Raw genomic sequence first — 19,865 nt, 5'->3', positions numbered from 1 at the left:
AACAGAAGACCCTCTGCCCCAGTGCATTGTGGGGAAGTCTGCACAACCTGCCGTCTAGGATAGTTTCTAAGCAGTCGACTCTAAATCTGCAAAAGCAGAACGCTGGTCGGCCTGCAGAGCGGGGGGGAGGGAACCAATGAAGTGAGCCGGTTATGCAACTACCGACTCTGAAGGACACGCTGAACCAAAGTCATGTGAGCCCACCTGCAACATCATTTGTACAAGCAGCTTTGCAGCTACGAGCTTGTGCGCAGCAAAAAAACCAAAAAAAAAAAAACACACACAAAACAAAATCAGATAAATTAAAAAATATGCATAGTGATAATTAACATTTTATTAAACCAATGCACAAAGTGGGAGATCTTGCATTTTAGTATGTTTAATACAGTAATATGCATATTTTAAAAATCTATTATTGATGTCATAATTCATTTCTAGTATACAAGTATATAAATACCTTTGAATCTTAAACATCCTTAAATATTTCAGCAATTCAATTGGTTTTATGAGGGCTCGCTTTCAAAGTAATTTTTTTAAATAATGTCACATATGACAGAACTTCAACACAAGTATGTTAGCAAGACCAATAATCCGTCCAAGGTTACAGTACCAGGTTTAAGTATTAAGCAGTCTTAGCCTGAGGCACAAGAAACTTATCACTAATTTTAAAACTCGAGTGTTTAAAGCTGCGTCTTAAGTTCAAGTTGTGCCACACACTTTAAGGACAGGCATTTAAAGATGGGCTCAAACATGCACGACTGTCCATCTGTCCTTCCTGGTTAACTTTCAACACAGATAAGACTGAGCTTTAAAACCCTTTAGTTATAATCCCTATAGTAGGGAGAGCCATCTTACAGCTGACAGGTTAGATGCAGGGAATGGTGCAGCACTAAGGTGAAACTAAGATTTGTTAAAGAACTGCAACTCCAAAATGTGAGAACTCTGAATTTCAACTGAATGGAACATCGGGTCTTATCTTTGCATTGCAGCAAAACCAACAGAAAAAGTTTCTGCTACTTTCAGCTATCTGCCACTGTGTGTTGTGACTAGAAATGGAATGATTACTGGCATCAGTAACAGTGAGATCTTAAAAAGTTGCAGTTTCAAAATCTGTAAAAATTTCTATGCCAATTGAAAGTCATTCTATTAAAAGCTTGGTAGGAGAGCCAGGGTGTCCAGCTGTGTATGAATGAGTAAACACCACAGCGGGAATATACATTTTGTTCATTTTGACATCAAGTTACACAGTGAGAACTTCATGCTGGCCCCTGTAAACCTGTTATTAAAAATACACCAATAAAAACACCGTATTTAACTTTTCAGGTGAATATTGGTTTCAGAAAATGTAAAAAGTGGGAAATAGAAATTCTTTAAAAAAAATTCAGTTGTTGAAAGGATATCTTCTACCAGCTGATTTGTGGTCTGACAAAGCCAAGTTTTATTCATCTGTAGGTGAGCAGTTTTTTTATGCAACTACATAAAACATAGTCTGTTAAAGTTTTCAAGAACACCAAAAATCAACTGATTTAAATCATTTTAATGTGGTGCCCATACTTCTCTAATAAAAAAAGGCTGTCCATGACATGAAATTTGGATTCCATTCTAAATTTTACTAAAGCATGTGATTTTATAGTGCGTAGGACAATAGTATTCTTTTCAAATGTACAAATATATACATTTTCAACATATGAAAGAAAAGCTGATGACATCTCCCACTCTGCTGTCTGGTTGAGCTCTTATATGTAGAAGGTTTTTATAAATAAATCATTAATGTTACCATATCTTTAATATTACTTCAACAGTCTACAACCCAAGGCATACAAAAACTGGTTATAGTTGCCCTTTCAGACATCAGTCTTAACGAACTTAAATGACATTGTGCAGAAGAACAGCACATCTAGTTCTTTCACGAGCCTTATTTTAAACTGTTAAATAGTTTTAAATAAACTATTTAAATGTGAGAACTAAGTTAAAGATGAAACCTACATATCTGTTTTTCAAATCAAGGGGAACAAATTGTAGTGTCCAGCAGAAGACATTTAATGCGAAGGGTCTCTTTAAATATTAATCTCTTGTGTAGCTATGAAAGTTAGAATGACTGCATGCAGAAATTACTATATAAATCAATCTGGATCCCTGATGTAGGCCTCTTTGCTATCAGTGGTCCTAAAACTGTCACACTTTAATACTTATGGTGAAGATCTAAACAGTCTTCCCAATATAATTCATTAAATGTTGGAGTGAGGATATTGTGCTGCAGCCTGGATGTGACCCAGAAGAAGACCGCATGTAGGACACCCTGAGCTGCAGCAGCGGCAGCCATTGCTCCCTGTAACAGACTCTCGTATACATCGGCTGACCTTGAGGAAACTTTTCTACAAGTTAAGCTAATGACAAAACCTCCGAATACGAATTCATCAATTTGTGCTTGAGCAGCTTCTTTAATTGGTTTTGAAGCACATTCCCTCAGTTAGCCCCCTAGAGGAATGCGATCAAGAATTACCGCACAGACAGCTAAAAACGGAACATCCTTATGACTCATCTATAGTCGGTTTTTTTTTTAACACTGTCCGCAAAATTTCCCCGAAAGTAGCCTAAAATGTTTTGATTATGAGCTGCGTGGGATACAAGCAGGATTTGTTGACGGATCGTAAGTAGTTCGCGTGTCATTCATCAAGGTTAGCGCGTAATCTTTACGTGATCCATCAGTTGCTTCTCACACTTTGAAAGAGACATACAAAGACAGCTTTCGGTTTACTGCCCTGCCCTTCACCTTTCTCGACCTTTACATCCGCCTCGTCATTTTCAGAACAATCCGCAGCCTGCAAGCTGTTTCAGAGATTTAAACGGGCCTGTGGAGCATCGTTGGCCTTAACCTAAGAGCTCCATTAAAGCTATTTACAGCATCCCAACTGGCTAGCAGCAGCAACACACAAGTTAAGCTAGCATGGCTGCGGTTAGCGCGGAGCCGGTGGCTTCAAACGGCTGTCTCGTGACGCCCTCCGTCCTCCCTGACATTGCTCTCTCTATCCACGTTTCATTTTAATTACATCAAAAACGCAGCGCTTTATAAACCTCCAATTTATTCAGCAACAAAATTTGATGCTGAGAACGTCCGCCCCCGCCGTTATCTCCATCAACTCACAGTTTCTTTGTTGCAAAGTCTGGCAATTTGCAGCCGGCGCAAGCACTGCGGGGTTTCTGGAGAGAGCCGCACCGGTCGACCTCGAAAGGGAGCTGAGAACTTTCAAATATCCAGCCATGTCTTTCTTTCCCGGGCCCAAAACACGTCTGCGGTCAACACTCGACGAAACTCAAAGGGAAGAGGGGGCGATGTGCTCCGATGGTCGCTCCAATATAGTTGGAGTCAGCAGGACCGCCCTTCTGGCCCTCCCCGGTGAACACGCTAAGCGCTACGTCAGAGACGCAGCCACGGACATTCAGACATAAAAATGTTCTCAGTCGTGTTAATACCTCACTTTGTACAAATCTGCAGAGGTTGGTAGAGTAAATAAAAAATTGTACTTCAACATATTTTCACTCAAAACAAAAAGTAGAAAGTAGTCCTCAAAAAAATCACGCAGAGTAAAGAAAATTATTTGATAAGAAGGCTACTATAAAGTATTGATATATAACTAAAATAACATCTGAGTTGATAGTTTAAATAAAAAAAATAAGGTTGTGTGCCAAATTTGGTATTTTAAAGTATAAAAATAAAAAAATTAACACAAATAAATAATATAAAATATTAATTAGATAGAACAGAAAAAATACTTTTCCAAATGATTTTTTTATTTAAAATTTGAACCCAATATTTACTGTAGGTACTCTGTGTATATTAGAATTAAGGTACTTCCAGTGACAATATCTACAGTTTACTGTATTATCACTTATCCTCCAAATGACAAGGTAGATTTAGCAGACTGACACTTATATTAAACCATGTGGTATAAATGAGAATACTGACTTTGACATTAACTGTCTATGTTTGGTCCATTTTTATTTAAAACATTGTTCTTCATTCAGGGAGGTTACTTCCGATAGGTAAAGTAGCCAGAAATTTTTCTCAAGTAAGAGTAGCATGACTACGTTATAATACAACTCAAATAAAAGCAAAAAGTATTCCATAGATCAACTACTCCCAGAAGTCTTTCTCTCTTCTGTTTTTTTGTTGTTGTTGCAGTGAGAAGATGTAGCTACAGTAGTTCTTCACATCCTTCACCTGGCAATATAAATTTAGATTTTAGCAGGCACTCTCCATCCAGTCTGACTGAGACTGAGGTTGCAAAGAGGAAGGGACAAAAAACTCCCTCTTTAGATGGAAGAAGGAAATGATTTGCAACAGTTGTTTCTGCAAATGATTGACTTAGAAGGGGGAATACAAATGCATGTTGCCTGTCTTCAGATATTTGTTTATGATCCTCTCCACTCCCAGAAAATCGGGTATTATTTTTGTTTAAAGTCGTGCACTACTTTGTGTTGATCTACCGCCTTAGTTTCTAATAAATCGCATTGTATAAAAAAAAACACACACTTACAATAAGACAAAGCTGCAACACAGCCTATATCTTAGTCCTTTCAGTCGCAAATTTTTGTCTTTAATGTGTACATTTCTCTGTCTTGCTGCACTCATTTTTATTTCATACTACCTGTTAGTCATTTTGCTTTCTTCCACAGCCTTGACCTCTTAGACTTATAAAAACCTTTTTATGAACACTATAGCTGTTAATCCATAACCCCTTTTCAGTTTACTTCTCTGTCTTTTTTAGCAAACTGTTTGTTAAATAAATAGAAATTATATCAGGAACACTGTGAAATTTATCTTGATAATAAATCGTCGGTAGAATTCAAGCCGTAAAGTCACATCTCAAAAAGTATCAGCAGAGGGCCCTCTAATTTTAGCAGTGGAAGCTTGCCATAATGGGAGAGTGACTGTGAAGTGAGCAGAGCAATCATATGACAGGTTTGGTTGAGTGCCAGCAGTCGGGTCACCTCTGATGCACTCTGGGAGAATAGACGTTGTAGTGATTTGAAAAATACAATTAAAATTCAAAGATATAAATCTGCCTATGTCCGACTGGAAATATCAAAACTTACTGTTTCCTCGTAAAACTGGAAGTGCACAGATTGACCCTGCATCTTTAATGAGAGACTGTAATGACTAAATAGGGAGGTAGGAGTCAGTGAGAATTGCATAATCCTTTATGTTCGACAATAGTCCTTGAAGACTCAGTCAGTTAACATGTCTGCGTACACTCCTTTAGATTTTCTCAGATGTCAAAGTATTAACCCCAAGGTCGGGTCACTATGCTTAACCCTCGTCCAGGCTCATACCAGAAAACTCCACAGAGCTCTGAAGTTCAGAGGAGGACATGACTTTTTGATAGGACACAGTGGGGTTTTTTTTTCTCACATCAGTATGCACGGTGCAAATGTTTTATTTAAAGTCAGTTGAGGCTTTCAGCAGACGTCGGGTTGAATTTAAGAGTGTAGGCGAAGGCTATTATTACTGTTCTTACTGGTGGGTTTCAGCTTTTGTCTCCTAAAACAATCGCAGGAACTAACCCTTTGTACTAATAGGAATTAAGAACATTCTTTCATGCTATGTACCATAATTTCCATAAAAACAAATTCAACATACTGGACTGCTGAGAATAAAATATCTAAATATATATATGTAGATGTATATATATCCTAATTGTCTGAAGGTTGGATATGATGCAAATGCTCCATCTGCTGGGCTCCACAGAGAAGCACTGCTAATCTGTTGGTGAGCCTGCACTGACCTCTACTGGCTCAAATTCACAACATTCATTTTAATGTGTGCTGCTCTTGACCTTACTTTGCAAAATGCAATGAAATGATATTGTAAATTGCTGCATGGGATGTAACCCTTTCTATTGATCATTCACTGTATTTTCTTTTTACTTAATACACCAGTGGGAAAAGCAACATTTCCCTAAACGTTTACAAACAAAGCTTCATAATGTGATGACTGATACTTTGACGGTGATCTGCTGCTACTATTTATTTATTTATTTTCAGGGATATTTTATTGCTACTATTCATGGAATAGGGTTGCTGAAATATGGTTTTACTATAAGATCAACGCCCGCTGAAGTTTTTTTATTAACATGTTTAATTTTTTTAGTTTATTTTTCATTTGCTTAGTGAGGAAAACAACATTGCAAGTTAGTGATTTAATTTGTGAAACAGGCTGTTGGAAGAATAACGGTGTAGCAAAAAGTAATACCTAGACTCTGAAGGTATTGGATATAACAAAGCAAGAGCAAATCATACAAAAAATGTCATGTGCATAATTGAATGGCATAAATGAATAAGACATCTGCTTCTCTACAGCATACACCTTAACCCTCAGTTACGTTTCAGTAACGAATGAACAAATTTTGGATTTCACGTAGTTTGTCCACAAAATTAGACAGTTCTTGTGATATTGTAAACAAACAAACAAACAAATAAAAAAAACTGTATTATTAATATTATTATACATCATACATGGATCAGGCACAATGACCCCTATATATAGACCTAAGTCGACGATTAAGTCTCAACAACCGATCATCAAAATTATTTAGGACTTTTTTTATATCTCCTCATAAAGTTTACACTATCGTTGTTTTTCAGGGACACTGGGGAGCCAATGAGCTCGAGCTTCCTTTTTATTGTGGCAGTGGGCGGTACTTCCTCTGTGTATTACGTATCTGTGGGAGGCAGACGAGCTTTTTTGTAACAAGTTGTTTAACCTGCTCTTCTGGTGCTGGTTTGCTGAACAGACTTGAACAGAGTCGGCTATTCCTTTTTCATCCATTGGAGTCCAGCGATAGTAAAGCAATGGAGGCCATCACCGCTACAAGGTCATTTTTGCTAGAGTACCCTAAAACTATTGCTGTGGTCACACTTACAGGTAACGTACTGGCGTCCCGAGTCTTTATTTAAAAAAATGTTTTAAATATATCACTTAGTTATGAATAATATTAAGTCGTGTGCCGCATTTAAAATGTTTTAGTAACTTGGCTCTGCCCAAAAAAATACATTTATTGAAATAAACGAATTTCCGAAGCTTCCAGACTAAAGGGTGAACTGTATTCGATTCTTTTAGATATATATTTATTATCTCATGATAATTGTCTGATGGATGGAAACATGGCACACAAGGCTAACAAAAAGTTACTAACTGCACTTCGAGGACATCTTTTAACAGTTGGTACGTTCCTTGACAGTCAGCCGGCGCGCGAGTCGGCCAGTGACACGAGCGGTCATTATGGAGCTTTTGTGAACGAGAACAAACACTTTGCCTTAAATGAGAGACCTAGTACAGCAGTATGCTCACTATATGACTAAGTCGTTCACTATAAATGTGCGAAACTTAAACATAAATTTCCAGAGATCGCGTGTTTTACACATGTTGATGAGTTAGATACTGACTCAAATGGTATTAAAACAAAAATATAGACAATCTTTGTATGCTTATATCATTAATACGATTGGAGTTTGGTTTTCCTGCATTCGGTGTCGTATTTCAACAATGTAAATTCTAACTTTAATCTCCGCCCACAAAGTACACTGCTCTGTGTACCGGCTGGAAAATGGTGCGTACTTAGTCAGACCTGTCTGAGAAGTTGTTTAGGATTTTGTTTCTTGCAGTTTTGTAATTGGCTTATTACTCGAGCAAGAGGATACTGAGGCATTTTACATAAATAATTTCTGTAATCACTAATGTTGGGCAATACAGTAGGCTAGTTGCTTACCATACTTTCATTGTTTATAATTGTGTACATGATCTTTTCACGATGGTGGAATGTCCCACTGAGCAAAACGGGTCTCCACGACTGTCTTCAAAAACTCTTAAAAACCCAGCTCTTCAGAGAGCATCTCCTACCCTGGCATCTACCCTTCACATACCTTCTCTACTGCAATGTATCTTTCTACGCATCTCTCTGGGCTTTTACTCTATTTCTATACTGTCACTCCTGTCATTAGTTTTCTTATTATCTGCATTTTTCTATCTTCATTTGTGTAGTGCAGTTCTTGTCTGCCACATACTAAAACATAAACATTACCAGCAAGGCTTAGCCCTAAAAAACTGTTAAAGTTGTGGACCTTAATGTAGTTTAGTATCTACTACTTCTGTTTTTCTCACTAACTAGAGATGAGACAAGAAAGATTTTACTATAAAATGTATCCAGGAGGAAAATTCTAAATATTTAAAGAAAAATCCTGGACACTAAAAAAATATATAATAATACCAACTCACTCTTTAAAACAGCAGTTCAGACAGCTTGCTCTTGGTTAGTTTTCCTTGAAAATGCAAGCTGACTTATTTTTCTTAGTCAAAGAAATTGCCCCAAGTCATTTAAATTTAACCAAGAGCTCAAAATGCAAAATAATACATTTTCTTATGAAAAGGTGGAACAAGACTTCGATGAAATACAGGTTTGTGATGTTCCATATACTTTGCAAGAAAGATACACAACATTTTTTTTTCACTCTCTGACATTAAATCAGTCTAAGTTGCTCTTGTTTTAGGTTAGTTATGATTACCTAAAATATTTTTTATTCACAGAGTGCCATTTAGGTTTAAATTCAGAACTTTAATTCAGAAATAATTTGGGGTATAATTTAGGGTCACTCTCTGTTTGGATGAAACAATAAATTTCTGGGGATGTTTTTATTATTATCACTTTTTAAATATTTTCTTTAACAAGCCAGTTGCTTGTTAATATTGCTGCCACCCTTGTATTTCTCAGTTACTATTTTCTTTTCAGGCTTTAAAATTTCCACTTTTTTCCTCTAAATGTAACAATAGTCATTATGGTCAGAGTGTTCAGTTTTTTCATCAGATCAGAGGACTTGTTTTCATAACTAAGATCTTTGCTCCGGTGTGCATTTGTAAACTGTAATATATCTTTGCATTCGGGGAAATGGCTTGTTCTTTTTTGAGCTGCCTTTGAGCCCATGACAGTACAAGCCTCAATTCGCTGCAGATGATGACACTTACCAGTTTCACTTAGTATCTTATCTTGCCTTTTGTTTTGCGGTCGACATCCACATTTTGCATCATGCTTTTCAAAGATAATCATGACACCTTCAGGTGTCTGGAAATTGTATTAGAAACTTACCATTATATGGCATCATCATCTGGGTTTTCAAAAAAAAAAAAAATAACTATCTGGACATTTTTTCTATAGGAGTGGGCTTGTTTGGATTAAAAAAATGGATGGCCGGGGGTGTGTGTCGCAGCAAAGCCCGCTTAGATGGAAAGACCGTCCTGATCACCGGAGCCAACACTGGAATCGGCAAACAGACCGCTGTTGACATGGCCAGAAGAGGTTAATATTTTACCTTGGTGTTAAATATTGTGAGAAATACACAGTTCTGTTTAATAATACGGCTTGTACCTTTGTGTAACAGGTGCGAAGGTAATCCTGGCCTGCAGAGACATGGGCAGAGCTAACAATGCTGCAGAGGAAGTTAAAAAGAAGAGTGGAAATAACAATGTTGTTGTCAAAAAGTTGGACTTGGCTTCCCTGCAGTCGGTGCGTCTGTTTGCAAAAGACATTTCAGCAAGTGAAAAGCGTCTGGATGTTCTCATCAATAATGCAGGTGGCTAATGACTCCAACCTGACTCTTGATCAGGGGTGTTCTGTGTTCAACAGCTGTCAGACATTTCTGTGGTTAAGTAAATAAACCAATGTTCTTATCTTTAGGGGTTATGTGCTGCCCACAGTGGAAAACTGAAGATGGGTTTGATATGCAGTTTGGTGTGAATCATCTTGGCCATTTCCTTCTAACAAACTGCCTCTTGGATCTCCTAAAGCAGTCAGCACCAAGCCGCATTGTCAATGTTTCCAGTTTAGCACATGAAAGAGGTGAAGTTATTTTCTCCTATTTGCTATGCTGTGAAATCTTTCAATGGTTCTTTTATGTTTTACATCTTTGCAGTTCTTTAAATAAGAATGTCCTGTCTTTATTTCACAGGTCAAATCAACTTTGATGATATAAATCAAGAGAAAAACTATAATCCTTGGAGAAGCTACTCTCAAAGTAAACTCGCCAATGTCCTCTTTACAAGGGAGCTGAGTAAAAGGTTACAAGGTACAAAGCTATTTTTCAACCTCTTGGTATTGATAATACATTTTTAGACAAACTGAGGGGAGAGAGAGGATGCAATTGACAGAAGGCAAATACATCAGCACACCACATAGACAGCCCCGCCAATAAAAGATAATCAGTAAGACAACGTTAATCAAATAAATATTTTGCCTTCGCTTTTACCATTTATTTCAAGGTGTAAAGTTCCAACTAAAACCCTGGATTTAACTGCGGAGGAAACAGCAGTAGCTGTGGGTACATTAGTAGTAGCAGGGGACACAGAAGCAGTAGTACAGTTACGGGAGAGGCGGAGGAAGCGCTGGCATTTGGATTAAAAGTCCATGGATCTAGCTTGTGATAATTTAACAGAATTTACGCTGTAAAACTTAACAATATTTACATTAACAGCTGTTAAATAAATAAAACCTGAGAGACACGTTCCAACTATTAACCACATCACAAAGAGCAATAGTAGTCGCAGCAGCTTGTCTCTTAACTTAAAATCTATAAAGGATTCCACAGAGGATGTGGATGTTTTCAGTTGTGCCTCAGAACATAAACTGTTTAAAACCGTGGAACATTGAAGGATTTACTCCATCTTTCCTCACAGATGGCTGTAAACAAACATCAGTGATTTGAAATGTGTTTTATTACATTCATGGCAGCAGAAAATGAACTGTAGTTTTTTAAACTGATTTGATTTACTTATAATGAATAAAAAAATAACCAAATGTGAGAAGCTTATCCCTCCATAAAGTTCCATATAAATGTTTTAACTTGTTAATCAGTTTTTACATGGGTACAGGAAATACAGTGGAAAAAGTGGGGAGTCAATAATGGCCCCAGGACAATAGCCTGGTTTCTGGAAGAGCTTTCTGTACTTAATTTTCACCTTTATTTATAAAAATTTTTTTTTAAAGTTATATCATTCAGCCATCTATAGCCACCCTCCAACTTAAGAAGATAGACACAACACACCTATGTTGTGCTTAAAGCTTTTAGGCCCTCCAGTTTTGAACATTAAGATAAATTGGCCTCTGTATGTATCATATTATAATCGTACACCAGGGAAGTCATGTAATACTAACTTTAAAAAAAAAAAATAACAAATATTTCATTAACATTTATTTTATTGAACCTATTTGTGGTCCCTTATATCACCAAAATTTTGTTTTGTTCCCCCTCTGAATAATCGTTACGGGTGTGAGGTACAAAATATATAATTTAAGATTGATTTGAAGTTTTTTTCAGGCTTCTTTACAAGGATAAATACATTGAGGTAATCATGTTTTACATGGTGTCTTTATTTAGGTACTGGAGTAACAACGTACAGCCTCCACCCTGGAGTTATTCAAACTGAGCTTGGCCGACACTTCTGGCCCACCATACCCCTGTGGAAGAAAGTGTTATACAAACCATTCAGCGTCTTCATTAAGAATCCCACAGAGGGCGCACAAACCACTATCTACTGTGCAGTGGAGAAAAGCCTGGAAAATGAGAGTGGATTGTACTACAGGTCAGTCACGCAACATCTTTAATTCAACTTTCAGTATCAATATTGCAGCATCTAATTTAATGGAGCTTTATCAAATGTGATTTTGCTGACTGATCTTATTTTATGCTATTAGTGGTGTTTTTTGTGTGTCACCTTAAAAGTAAGCACGATCTAGATTATTAGGATCTAACATTAAAAATTTGATCTGGATATGTGTTTTTATGTGTTATACATGTACATTTTCTAGTAATTGTTTATGTATTAAATGTTATTTTCTTGGATCAAAACCCTAATTGGGAGCATAAACTAGTTCGTTTTGATGAAAAAATAAATCTAAAATGAGAATAAAATAGCTAAATATGTGATTTTTATAAATGGTTGCTACAACTTTGCATCTGCACGTTATTTCACAAAATATCTCCTTGTTGCTGTCTTTTATTTTATGTTTAGTAGCATATTAAATTTATTGAAAATTCAATAAAACCTAAAATAAATTCACTAAGATCTCTAAAAAAGCACTTGCTTTAGAATTTGATCGGTTCTAATGTTTTCAGTCTGCCTAATGTCCTGATCAGCAGTGCTTTTAATCAAGCACAGCAAACAGCAACAATAACCTACATTAAGAATTAGGAGCCTTGTCATGATGAATTTCACTCAGCATTCATGTTGCTTTTAACTCTGTTTTGCTCTCTGCTGACTCCCAAGGGATATTTGCGCCTTTTCAGGTTGCTGCTTTATGATCACCATCAAATGTGGTGACATTGTCTGTCATCCAAGCGGTGCTTTCTAGGCCAGGTACAAAGGGTGCAGCAGAGCCTTCTTAGCACAAAATAACTGCTTGCTGAGTTGATGAGAGCAAAGCTGTGGGCTGGAAAACCAAAGCAATTATCTGCAACGCATTTAAAGAACATGTAAAGGTGAAGCACATTACAGAGGTGGTTGATAAGTACCTATGAGAAAAGCTCTTTCACAATATGCAGATATTGTAGAAGTAGGTGCATCAACATCAATGTAAAGAAAAAAAGACTAAGTAAAGAAGATACAATTTTAAAAGTGATTTCTCAATTTTTTGCCTTTCTAAGGTGTTGTGGGAAAAAAAAACTATTTCACCAAGCACTGTCAGGTGAAATCACTCTATCAGGTTTATTCTATCCTGATTGTGCACAATACAGAGAGCTTGTAGGACAATCAATAATGAAGCAGGTCTGGGTGAAAAGCTCTGCCAGGCAGAAACAATACATGAGTTTTATACCAAGAATAAGGAATTCAAAACAAGTGGCGAGACAGTCTGGTTCTGATGAACTTCTGAACTTCCAACCTTGTACATGTAACTCAAATAGTTCTTTTGGTGAGAGTTCACAAGCATTTAATATAATACGATCAGCAGACGTTAACTTGTAGTAATTTTTCACCACAATTTCCCTCCTTTTAATTATAAGTAAATATGTAATATTTACTATTAATCACATGTCAAATTTTATTCCATCCCCACTAATTATATAAAAGGAAATTTCTACAGTTTCTTATGGTGAGAAGTGAAAAATTATCCCATACATTTTAAGGCATTACATATTCATTCAGTCATTGAAACATTATTCTGTACTGAAGCAAGTATTGAAAACCAAAACATATACGCAAGATATGAAAAACTTACCGGCATTCATCCCTTTATTGTTGTCACTTTTAGGTAGGAAAACCTATCCTGCAACCTCTCCTTTCTAGGGAAACGGTACTCTATATGTTTTGTCATCTTTAAGGAAACTTCAAAAGGAGAAATTTGAAATAATGTATCTGGAAGTAAAGTACCAGTGGAATACCAAACCGTTTTCTAAGTAATATTTCTAATTGCTTAAATAAGTAATTATTTTAATCCCAAATTCTTCCCTGCAAAATAAGTGCATGCAGTACCATCCTTAGACCTCCCTAATACATGATATTTATGAATTATTTCATTTTATGTTGCTTATGTTAATGAAAATTTACATTTTACACTAATTTCAAAAATATTTAAGCAATGCAATAAAATGTAATAACATAATATAATAACCACTATTTCTACTATAAAATAGGCATTTGTTTTTATTAGTTAAACCTAACACTCTTGCAGTTCATTAATGACTGTTTAGTAATTAAGTATTTGTCTCCATCTTTCTCTTTGCAAATTTAAAAGGGCCCCAACTCCTCATTAACTTGTTTTGATCCCCACTGTCTATAAATCTAATAAACTCAATGATCTTCTTAATGGAGTAAACACAAAGAAAATATTAACTGGATCTTAGATTGTGAGGAAAGAAAGAACTGTCCTGCAGACAATGATATATTTACTTATTAAATTTACAATGTCTCTTTACCAAGAGGTGGCTGAATAACCATCATTATCTTGAACAAATATCTCTTTATTACCCTGTAAATTACTGCTTGGTTGCCAGTTATTTTCGTTTATTGCCGAATGATTAACTTACTCGTGCGTACTTGTGTGAATCAAGTCATGTGTTTAACATCCAATTTCTTCCCTGATTACTGCAGCGACTGTGCCCGTAAAGCTACCGCCCCTCAGGGACGTGATGATGAAGTTGCCAAGAAGCTGTGGGATCTGAGCGCCTCCATGGTGGGTCTGACACAGTCAGAGTGACGCACATGATGGTGGCGATGGCTGTCGTCGTTTTCACGGCACCAAACTCATCGCAAAGCCACCACAATAATGAATCGGCAGTCTTTCTGGGAAGCAACAGCGTTACTTTTAACAAATAAGTTAGCAAGCAAAACACAGGAATTCACGTTTGATAGACATTTATTTAGAATGTACAACAAACTACTTGCAAAAATACTATCTATTCAGCTATGTTATATTTTCTCTGTTTAAAAAGTAGCACTGCTTCACAGATAAGTTACATGGAAGCTGCACGATCCTTAAATTGTCATTAAATGACATTTCACTGCGTGGACTGGGAATTTATATATTATTCGCTTTTACATGAAAAAAACATTTAAGACATGACCTTTCATTAGACTTTCTTTTTTTAACACTGCTAAGGTTGACATTTTTTATGAGCATTAAAATGTTGTCAAACATCATAGCCTATTGTCTTGCCTTTAAGGCATAATGTTTATTAATATCGTGTTCACTCATTCTTTGTCTTTGTTTTGCTTTATGTCAAATGAATAATGTAGACATTGCTAAAGGGTAGTTCAATATTTTTGAAGTGAGATTCTGCTGAGCAGTAAATATCTTTACTACATCTTTATAAAGTCAAAATTCGTCCGAAGTCAACTAAGCCGTGATCCATAATGTCACAAACAACACAAACGTTAGCCGTAAGTGTTTCACACAGGAAGATAATTTGTGGCACACAACCTCCAGCTTTGATTTATTATTGTCATTATTTTTTTGTAAATTAACTTTAGCATGTTTGTAAATAACTGCCCGGTGCAAACTTAATGACAGCTTAAAAGTTGATCAAATATAACTGGCATAGAATTGCTATGACATTTTATCAATTTGAGTTCTTTTATTACACGTGCTTTGATCTTGGCTTCTCTTGAAATTACCATTTAACTTCACCCTCAGGAATCTAATAATCTCTATTTGTACTTAATAAAGACAGAGAATTATCATCTTCGAGTAAGAAAATAATTACTATCCCATTAACAGAATATCACTTCAAAAATTCAATAGGACTATCCTTATAAATTCATGAACATAAATGAATTGCCTTCATATAATAAATATATCTGTTCATTTGTCATTTTTTGTTTCTTTTGTTTGAAGGCACTTTTTACAAAATTGCTACAAACAGTCAGGGGTCATCCCATTCAAAGCTACATCTCAGAGAAGTGTATCGCTCCTGTATCTTTTTCCAGAGGAATTATCATTTCCGTATGCACAAAGTTTACTCAAGTGGCCTGCTGGCTACAAAATTAACCCTGCTATGTTTCTCATAAATTATATATGATCATGTTAAAGAGCATTTGGCAAAAAGAGTACCATGTATTCACATTTACATTCAAAAGTAATACATATACAGGGAACGTTGTAAAGATAATCCTTAATCTGGGTGTAACCCAGGAAAGAAATCTATATTGCTTAGATTCAATATATATTCATGTAGATTTATTTGTTTTAAATTATACATTATTCAACATCTAGTTAGCCGTGTGTACACACAGCTGAACCTATGGATGTACTTCCAGCCATTATAGGGTGCTTTTTTTCTACTACCACAGTATTTGCTGCATTAACATCTTGCCTAACTAATGTGGAGGCTCCTCAAAATCATAAAGCTGTTTCATCTGTTCCACTTGCATAGAGTGCCTTCTTGCAAGTTTCTTCTTTGACTTGAGACCTCCTGTCTTTGGTGTGTTTGGTGCTACTGGGGCTATAGATTTAATACCTGCTAGAAGGGGTGAAGAGGGCTTGTTACTGGCCCCAATATCAGGAATGGGTGGATTTGGGTTAACATTGAGAGGGGGCAATTGGCCGGGCCTAGTGTGGGAGATGTAGTCCAATAGTAGTGTACCAGAGCCTCTCCTCTCCAGGAGGCCAGGTGGACGCCTTCGCGCCGTGCTTGGAGAGGAGGTGCTCGCATTGCTGTCAAGAGATTCTCTTGAACTGGTGAGCATGGCAAGTGGAGAAGTGTTTAGTTTCCTTCGCTCCACTGGGACTTTAGGAGAGTCTAACATGGCAGAGTCAGAGTACAGCTGCGAGTCTGAGTCATAGTGATCATTTCCCAGACGTCTCCTGTGCAACGTGTCTCTGAGGCTGACTTGTCCACTGCTGGAGCTGCTGCCATTCTCCTGCTCTGTGGGAACGGTACTGCGGCGAGCCAGCGGCTGGTGTTGTCCAAGAGATCTTTCGTATGACTGCTTAGATGTTGGAGGGACTGATAATGAGGTTGTCATTTTGCACGGTTGGTCCACCACCAGTGGGAAAAGGCTATCCTTCCCATCCACGCTGCTCTGTCGGGTCAAAGCAGATCTCTTATTCAGAGAGAGTCCATTCACTCCGGCAACAACATCTTCATCAGAGCTGGCTTTCTTACTCTCCTCATGGGCAGCAGCTGCAGCAAGGACAGAGGGTGCAATCAGGCCCCAGGGTTCTGATTGCAGCCGCTTCAGCTGAGGCAAACGCGCTCGCTTTGGGTTTGCGGGCCGGCGAGTTGGAGATGTGGGTCCATTTGTGAGCTTTGATGCTGCGACAGAAGTTTTTAGCTTTGTCTGGAAACTGAAGACTGTGTTTTGTTGCTCTTGCTCAGATGTGGAAGATGCGGTGACGTTGACGTCAGAGGGAGAGGCGCAGTATTCTGGAGATGACCTCTCGATCAACTCTGGAGATGGCGGCACATTTAGATACTGCTTGGTAGTTTTAGTGCCGGATGGTGACTTGTCTGTAGTAATGATGATTACTTCCTTTCCTTTAGCTTTGCATGCATCCAAAAGCAACTTTAATGTCTCCTTGTCGTCCGCATTGATGGCATAGACCAGAGCTGAGGCCCCACTCCTGTCCTCCAGACTGGGATCAGCACCGTTGCTTAGCAGATGATCCACTACCTCGTGCCCAGCCTTATGGATGCAAGCATGCATTAGGGCTGTCCTGCCCGCCTTGTCCTGTATGTTTGGGTCTGCTTGGTTGTCCAGCAGATATTTGACAAGCTTTGACTTTGTCACACTTTGCTGGTCAGAGTGTGTCGACATGCAGGCCACCATGAGGGGCGTCTCTCCCCGTTCATTGCTTTCATTGATGTATGCACCTCCTTCCAACAGGAGCCTGGTGAGTCTTAATCGTTTGAGCCACACTGCCTTCAGGAGAGAGTTTCCATCTGTGCGCAGCTCCAAAATGTCTGCCATATCCCCAACCTGTCTCAGGTCCTCTCAGTGTTGAACTTACAGCTCACAGACCTTTGAAGAAAGTGTGGAATTAGTTCAGCATTCAACATTTTACAAAATTTAGAAGATAGGATTCACAGGGCTATCTGTAAAAATATCTGTGTGACCAAGCTATGTGCAAATCTGAGTTAACCCTTAATCAGTGGTGATTCTTAGAAGAATGGTATGCAGATTCCTTAAAAAAACAATGAAGTAGCTCTTTAATCAAAACTGAATCTGAAGCTGTGAAAAAAAAGAACATTCTACTTCATAAATTACCTACTGACAGTCACACAGCTCTTTATACAAACTCTGTTCTTTTATTAAACTGACATGCAAAATAAGCAGCAGAAAACCTGTTGGGAGTAACTGACTTTTTAAGGTCTTGGCTGCATCCCCAAAACTCTGCCACCCTGGGCAATAAGCCATACTACCTGTATCAAAAGTTGCCTTTAACTGTAATTATCAAATAAGATGGAAAGACAGATCTGCTATTAAAATAGTCCATCCAAAAAACATTGTCTTTTCACCGACTTACCTTGCTCATATTTAAATACCTTATGGATGAATTTAGAATGCTTTTTTTGTGTGTATTTACGTAAATTACAGCCAAAGCAAATTACCTCACATTCTCAAAGACTGGGAATGTTTGTGTTAAGCAGATTGTGGGGAAGAAATGTCATCTTCTAAAAGCTGGTGGTAATTTTGGAGCAGGAGAAGAAGTAAAAGATGGTATACAGCAAAATGGTACAGATATGCCACAGAAAGTAGGGTTGATCCTTTTTACACTAGACACTTAGTGTTAAAATTGGGCTTATATTTTTCCATTTTTGTACAAATACAATAACAATCACAGAACATATCTGTAATTCAAATCGTGCTTGTGGAATGTTCTGATATTTTTCACATGCAGAGGTTTAACTGTATTTGTTAACATACAATTCAAATTAATCCATTAAAGTGATGCACAATTCCTCTGATATTCACAATCAACAGCATCGTTATAGTTTTAAAAGTACATCTTGATTCCTTTAGTCGGATTTTGTTCTTTATGTTTCTAGGAATGTTTGTTCAATTCCATGCCTGTACTTCTCTGTGACTTTAAATAGCTCAAAAGTAAAAAAAAAAAAAAATTCTCTTTGTTTTTAAAAATAAATTTCATCTGTTATATTTGTGATGAGGGAGAGAACAATTGTAATCTGAGGCAGATATAGGGGATAACATCTGCTTGGCTTGAAATGCATGTTTGCACTTTCTATGTGTTTAATACAACCACCTTTGTGCAGAAACAAAGCAAAACAATACCAAAAAAAAAAGATGGAAATTGAATAACTTCAACTTCCCTCAGTTTGTTTATTTAGTCCTTACCTACATTTTCACAACCAGTAGGTGGCAGTCTGATATAACATGAAAATCATAAATATAAGTTAATAATATCAAATCTGTTGTAGTAGACGTATTCTTTAGGGTAAATAGCAAATCAGACGAAAGCCTCTTTATATAACATGTAGCTTTTTCATGCACTGAGGAGAACAAGGTGACACAACCTGTTAGAGTTCCAAACACAACTGATCTATGATCAGGTTGTGTAATTTTGTTTAAAAACATTCAAAACTGATATTTTATCAGTAAAACAGATTGTCCTGTATTATAACCTGTATGCAAAACAACAACAACAACAAAAAACGGAAGCAGTTGATATGTTTAAATTAATCTTATTTCTAGTGAGTCATACGTGTATAAGACACTGTAATTTACCGTCACGTTTTTATATCTAAATTTAAAAACAGCATCACAAACATCTGTTGGCATTAAATGACGGCCCAGTCAGAGTCGTCGTGATGAACTTGGCAAGAGAGACGCACTTTGTTATAACCTGAAACAGCTGATTTGATAATCCTCTGTTAAATTATGCAAATAGGCTACATTTAAACTACATCGCAAATAATAAGCTGTGTTTATGGGGGATATATTATTATTATTATTATTATTATTATTATTAATTTGTTGCTATGGAATGTAAGTCTTGTTTGCCAGTCGACGCAAGACAAGGACATAAAGTTCACAAACCTTCATTCGCGATCATTGCTGCAATAGAACAATCTCAAGGACCAACTTCATGCGCTTACCTGCTCAGAGAAGAGTCTCTCCATATTCAAAGTGTCCGGTGCCATCTGAGAGGGATTATACATGGAGGGGCGAATAACTGATTCAAAACACAAAGTTTGTTGCGGTATCCTTTATTTTTCCAGCCGCGGCAGCTCCCATCGATGCGTCCTAGTTTAGGTTACAGTGCGCCGTCCCTCTCTGTCACCATGAGCACATGATGACGAGCTGTGTGGCTTTTTGTTACGGAGGCGCGCTACATCAGTCCAATGGGGTGTATTCCTTTCAC

At 37.2% G+C, this 19,865-nt stretch overlaps 3 protein-coding genes across 5 annotated transcripts in view; 1 reads left to right on the top strand and 2 right to left on the bottom strand.

Annotated features, from left to right (window-relative positions):
• Positions 1-3,364, bottom strand: part of idh2 (isocitrate dehydrogenase (NADP(+)) 2) — a 14,130-nt gene extending 10,766 nt beyond the window's left edge. The window contains exon 1 of one of the 2 annotated variants that reach the window (XM_028033598.1): positions 3,146-3,364. In XM_028033598.1, the coding sequence (XP_027889399.1) occupies positions 3,146-3,263 (118 nt within the window). In that variant the 5' untranslated portion in view covers positions 3,264-3,364. The remainder of the gene's footprint in view (positions 1-3,145) is intronic. The other variant, XM_028033586.1, reaches the window with a different exon arrangement.
• On the top strand, positions 2,372-15,354 carry LOC114154490 (retinol dehydrogenase 11-like). 2 transcript variants are annotated; one of them, XM_028033621.1, is made up of 7 exons: positions 2,372-2,650; positions 9,210-9,350; positions 9,433-9,624; positions 9,729-9,890; positions 10,000-10,116; positions 11,425-11,629; positions 14,135-15,354. In XM_028033621.1, exons 1-7 carry the CDS (start codon positions 2,611-2,613, stop codon positions 14,238-14,240), a joined length of 963 nt encoding a protein of 320 aa, XP_027889422.1. In that variant the 5' UTR covers positions 2,372-2,610; the 3' UTR covers positions 14,241-15,354. The 2 variants fall into 2 exon arrangements, with proteins under 2 accessions (XP_027889422.1, XP_027889412.1); XM_028033611.1 differs by lacking the exon at positions 2,372-2,650 and adding an exon at positions 6,704-6,925.
• Positions 14,382-19,865, bottom strand: ankrd34c (ankyrin repeat domain 34C). Its single transcript, XM_028033576.1, has 2 exons — positions 19,600-19,865; positions 14,382-17,503 (listed from the first exon to the last, which is right to left on the bottom strand). Exon 2 carries the CDS (start codon positions 17,450-17,452, stop codon positions 15,860-15,862), a length of 1,593 nt encoding a protein of 530 aa, XP_027889377.1. The 5' UTR covers positions 17,453-17,503; positions 19,600-19,865; the 3' UTR covers positions 14,382-15,859.

This window comes from Xiphophorus couchianus, chromosome 2 (genome assembly GCF_001444195.1).
Source record: "Xiphophorus couchianus chromosome 2, X_couchianus-1.0, whole genome shotgun sequence".
Lineage (NCBI taxonomy): Eukaryota > Metazoa > Chordata > Actinopteri > Cyprinodontiformes > Poeciliidae > Xiphophorus > Xiphophorus couchianus.
This window is presented reverse-complemented; position numbering and strand designations above follow the sequence as displayed.

Bases quoted from the DNA above. Each gene is read 5' to 3' on its own strand.
- ankrd34c (XM_028033576.1), bottom strand. From the start codon at position 17,452: ATGGCAGACATTTTGGAGCTGCGCACAGATGGAAACTCTCTCCTGAAG.
- LOC114154490 (XM_028033611.1), top strand. From the start codon at position 6,853: ATGGAGGCCATCACCGCTACAAGGTCATTTTTGCTAGAGTACCCTAAA. The intron at 9,351-9,432 runs GTTAATATTTTA...TTTGTGTAACAG, and splicing joins TGTTGACATGGCCAGAAGAG to GTGCGAAGGTAATCCTGGCC. The intron at 10,117-11,424 runs GTACAAAGCTAT...GTCTTTATTTAG, and splicing joins GCTGAGTAAAAGGTTACAAG to GTACTGGAGTAACAACGTAC.